This window comes from Tupaia chinensis, unplaced genomic scaffold (assembly GCF_000334495.1).
Source record: "Tupaia chinensis unplaced genomic scaffold, TupChi_1.0 Scaffold000673_1, whole genome shotgun sequence".
NCBI lineage: Eukaryota > Metazoa > Chordata > Mammalia > Scandentia > Tupaiidae > Tupaia > Tupaia belangeri.
In genome coordinates, this window is record NW_006160196.1 from 1272296 (window position 1) to 1276766 (window position 4471).

General features: G+C 54.1%; 2 protein-coding genes across 3 annotated transcripts in view; both read right to left on the reverse strand.

The window, feature by feature from the left end:
* Positions 1-2516: 2516 nt before the first annotated feature.
* Positions 2517-4362, reverse strand: LOC102470078 (ferritin light chain). Of its 2 annotated transcripts, none has more exons than XM_014592312.2 (4): positions 4038-4362; positions 3729-3875; positions 3267-3389; positions 2517-2820 (listed from the first exon to the last, which is right to left on the reverse strand). In XM_014592312.2, exons 1-4 carry the CDS (start codon positions 4137-4139, stop codon positions 2668-2670), a joined length of 525 nt encoding a protein of 174 aa, XP_014447798.1. In that variant the 5' UTR covers positions 4140-4362; the 3' UTR covers positions 2517-2667. The 2 variants fall into 2 exon arrangements, with proteins under 2 accessions (XP_014447798.1, XP_006160239.1); XM_006160177.3 differs by having other exon boundaries at positions 3267-3392; positions 4038-4361.
* The window catches only part of LOC102494436 (ferritin light chain-like), a 4547-nt gene continuing 4280 nt past the window's right edge, over positions 4205-4471 (reverse strand). The window contains exon 4 of the mRNA XM_027776463.1: positions 4205-4298. Within this exon, the coding sequence (XP_027632264.1) occupies positions 4205-4298 (94 nt within the window). The remainder of the gene's footprint in view (positions 4299-4471) is intronic.

Consider the following 4471-nt stretch of genomic DNA (forward strand, 5'->3'; position numbering starts at 1 on the left):
GGGGGGACGACAAGTTCTGCCAGAGGATCTCTCTGTCCCTTCTCCTGTCACCCCTCCTCCCACTTTAGCCAAACCAGGGGTGGCGAGATGACTTGGCTCCTTATTCCTTCTGGAGAACATGCAGTTCTGGTTTAGACGCCTTTCTGCCCTTTCTGCCCTTTCTGGACCAGACCTGAAGCCTCTCTCCTGGAGTCTGAGCTCCCCCCTCCCATCCTGAGATTCCTCTACCCTCACCCGGCCTCACCCACTCAGCCCTTAGCAAACCACTGGGTTCTAGGGCCCAGCTGCTGAATCTGGAACCTCACCACTGTGCTGCCTCCTGGTCCCTCTGCCCTGATCTAGAACCAACCCATTGGCTTCTAGATGCCCCACGTTTACCTCGAGGCTCTTCCATCTCCAAGCTGTGCCCTGTCCCCAGCTTCGGTGAGAGGAAGGGGCCTTCACGCGTGCTGTGCCGTGCCTGACATGCTGCTTGGTTTGCAGTGGGGAGGGGGAGGGTAGAGAGGGTGTGGCTTGTGTCCAGAGATGGAAAAATACATCGATATTTAAGAATCCGAGGTGTGGTCAGACATGAGGGTTTAGGTGGGGCTCATGCTGCCCTGGAGAGACCTCGGTGGGTGGGCTAAGGTTCGTGTTGTTCATAGGAGACACTTCTGACTGCTTAAACTGGACCTTGATTTGCAAGTGACAAAAATTTGGCTCAAGTGATCTTTGACATAAAGGAGCGCTGTGTCTGAGCGGTATGTGGGTAGGCAGTCATGCCTCACGTATAGCTATGTTTTTTAAAGAATTATTTAATTTTATTTATTCAGTTATTTAAATTTGACCAGAGAGAGAGAGAGAAGGCAAGCCACCAGGTCTGGGACTCAAATGGTGGTTGGCCATGTGGGAGTGTCCAGTGCCTTAACCATCACACCACTTGCTGGTCCCCACGTGTGGCTATTTTAGTTAAGTGCAGTCTCCATAGCAGTGGCCCTGTGCAAGTGTTAATGGCCACCCTTGGGGGCATCTCAGATGGCACTGGCTGAAATAGTTTGTGGGACTCTGGTACCCATACTTTGGGCCCGCTGTCTTCTGGAAGGCTCTATTTTCAGGAAACAATTCTTTGTTGTTTTTGTTTTTTCCTTAGGTTTCTGCCATATGGTGCATGTGCTCCCTAGAGAGTGAAAGACGGAAGTCATGGCGGGGGGGGGGGGGGGGAGGGAATGGATGACCATGCCCCAATCCCTTCTCCATTCTCATGGTATTTTGGGCACACATACCAGGTGTGATTTTTTTCATGCCATGTCAGGCCTCGAACCTGGTCAGCCATAATGAGAACCAGTGCCTTAACACACCATGCCACCTGCTGGTCCTCTAGTACTCATCTTCCCTAGGCATTATGTGGATCTCTGGACCAATCACAATGCAGAGAACTCAGAGCTGTTTGGATCTGGATGTGTGACTATTGTTCCTGAGTCACTGTGTGTGACAGACAGCAGCCTTGTCCCCCAGAATCACAGAATTGCCTGTAATGACAAAAAGAGTACCAGGTTGAGCAGTTGCTTTAGATTCCTCTTCTACCAGAAAGGGAAGAGGGGGGCGGGCACGTGCCATGGTGGTTAAGGCACTGGACTCTCACATGGCTGACCATAGTTCTAGTCCCAGACCTGCCCAATTGCTCACCCTCTGGTTAAGCATGTGACCTCTAACAGATTAGAAAAAAAGAAGGGGGTGAGGGGTCAGAACCAGCTCAGCAGTGTTGTAGGGCCCAGTAGATGCCTTCTGAAGGCTCCAGCTCCCATTTGGAAAACTTGGCCCCAAGTTTCATGTCCTGTTTGTGTGCCCCAAACCTCTAGGTCAGCACCTCTTGAGCGTCATGTGCTCCTGACCTCAGATACACATACAGCCTTCGGAGGCCAGACTGGCTGTGCTGTTTGCATAGTAACGGCCTCAGTTTGTGCCCATGAAGCTTCAGGCCAATAAATCTACTGGCCTCCCAAGAACGAGGCTGGCGGTGCTTTATGAGCTTGGCACAGTGCCTAGCCCGTCACATTAAACAGGGCCTCCTGGTTCCTGACCTAGTATCTTCCTGCTCTGTGATCTAGGAGGAACAATTAAGAGCCAAACAGAAAATAGCTGTACCACCCTCCACAGGTGGGATTGCACCTTGGATAAGAAAAGGGAAGACTGGGGACCAGCAGTTAGTGTTAATTGCTGTCCCTGGACTCCCATGTAGTCGACAGCGGTTCGCGTCCCAGACCCAGTGGCTTAAACTCATGCCGGGCGCGTGTGCGTGCGTGCCCGCCCAAGATTCCAAGAAGAGAATGGAGAAGGGATTGCAGCGTGGCCATCCCCCCGGCAGGGGTGATTTCTCACTTTCTGTCTCTGTCTGGCGAGCCCACATGCACTATAGCAAAAAAAGAAAAAAAAACAACCCTCTCAAAAAAAACAGGGAAGACTGCCAACTTCCCTCCTTGCCACCAGCCCAGCCCAGCCCTGAAACACCCCTTTATTTCACACACACAACCAGCAGCTGCTGCCAAAAGCTTTATTTCCATTTGGTCCAAGGCATTAGAGAGGGTTCCGGGGTGGTTAGAAAGCTGCCAAGTGGGTGGCGGGAGGGAGAGGCTTGGAAGCTGATTCCAGGAGATGCAGGGACTCCAGGCTGCTGGGTTCTGGAGGCCCCTACTTGTGCTTCAGGGTGAGCCTTTCGAAGAGATACTCGCCCAACCCAGCCTGGGGGCCCCCCAGCCTACGGAGGTTAGTCAGGTGGTCGCCCATCTTCTTGATGACTTTCACCTCCTCATCTAGGAAGTGGGTCTCCAGGAAGTCACAGAGCTTAGAGAGAAAAGGAGAAGTTAGAAATCCAATCCTTGCAGTTGGCGTGATCTCCTGCAGCTAACTCACAGATTTTTTTTTTTTTTTGGAGAGATTTTCACTGTAGGGCGCGTGCGCTCGCCAGACAGAGAGAGAGAGACATAGAGACAGAAAGCGAGAAATCACCCCCCAGGGGGGATGGTCACCCCGCAATCCCTTCTCCTCCATTCTCCTCTCGGGATCTTGGGCACGCACGCACACGCGCCCGGCGTGAGTTTTAAGCCACCGGGTCCGGGACACGAACCGCAGACGACTACGTGGGAGTCCAGGGACATAGCCATTACGCCAACTGCTGGTTCCCCTAACTCACAGATTTGAGTCTGAGGTTCACAAAGAAATGTGTAGAACTGAATGGAGTCAAGGTTGAGAACATAAGGATAGGTAACTGGGGTTAATGTGGTGCTTACATGGGGGTCGGTGTGGGTAGAACCCAGAGCATGAAGATCCAAAAGGGCCTGGTTCAGAGTCTTCTCCAGGGCCAGGGCAGCTTCCATGGCATCCAGGGTTTTACCCCACTCATCCTGAGATGGCTTCTATACGAAAAGCACACATAGCTCAGAACTTACCAGAACCTGCCACGGACTAAATCTACATTTCCCAGATGTCGAGACACACACGGGAGGGAAAGCTAGTGTGGACCACCCTAGGCTTCTAGACTGCGAGGCCCAGGGGGGCACGCAGCGGTCTAGCCAGCCACGTTCTGGGGTGGGAATACGGGCGAATACACACGCCTCCATTTCCAGCCGCAATAAACAACCCACACTACACGAACTCAAACTCCCAGAAGCCCTTGCGTCACCTAAGCCCCCTAGGCAGAAGAGACTGGCGCGCAAAGCCTGCTGGGTGGCGTAGTCCGTTCCCCAAATTACCTGCACGTCTTGGAAAAGAGCGCGGCCGCCGCGCTGGTTTTGCATCTTTAAGAGACGCTCCGCGCCCTCGCGCTTCTCCTCGGCCAACTCGCGGAAGAAGTGGCCCACGCCCTCCAGAGCCACATCGTCACGGTCGAAATAGAAGCCCTGCGGGAAAACATGGAAGGAAACAGGGTTAGCGGGAGACTAGGCCAGGCATGAGGACTCCGCCCTCGGGCTACTCCACAGGACAAAGGCCGGCGCGTGCGCAGTGGGCCCGAGGTGCGCAGTTGGGGAAAACTTGGGTCGGGGTGTCCCGGGGGCACTCACCAGCGAGAGGTAGGTGTAAGAGGCCCGCAGATGTAGATTGACCATGCGGTTCACGGCGGCCTCCACCTCGGTAGAATAGTTCTGACGAATTTGGGAGCTCATGGTTGGTCCTAATGAGAAGCTAACCACAAAACGGTGTCGGCTGGTCCTAAAAGGCAGGAGATGGCCTAGAAGATGGTCTCAGAAATGACGACTAGAGTAGAGACTAGAAGGTGGTCGGAAGCTGGGAAGAAGAGTCCCTGGATCTGTTCCGTCCAAACACTGTTGAAGCAAGAGACAGATCCCCGGGACCTCCTGGCGCACTACACAGGCCCGGGGCTGGGCGGCTCCTTTTATAGCGCGCGGGTCCCTCGGAGGCGGGGCGTCCAGGGCCAGCGGCCAACCAATCTGCAGGCCTGGGAGGTGGGGCCTGGAGGCCGGGCCTGCACAATCCA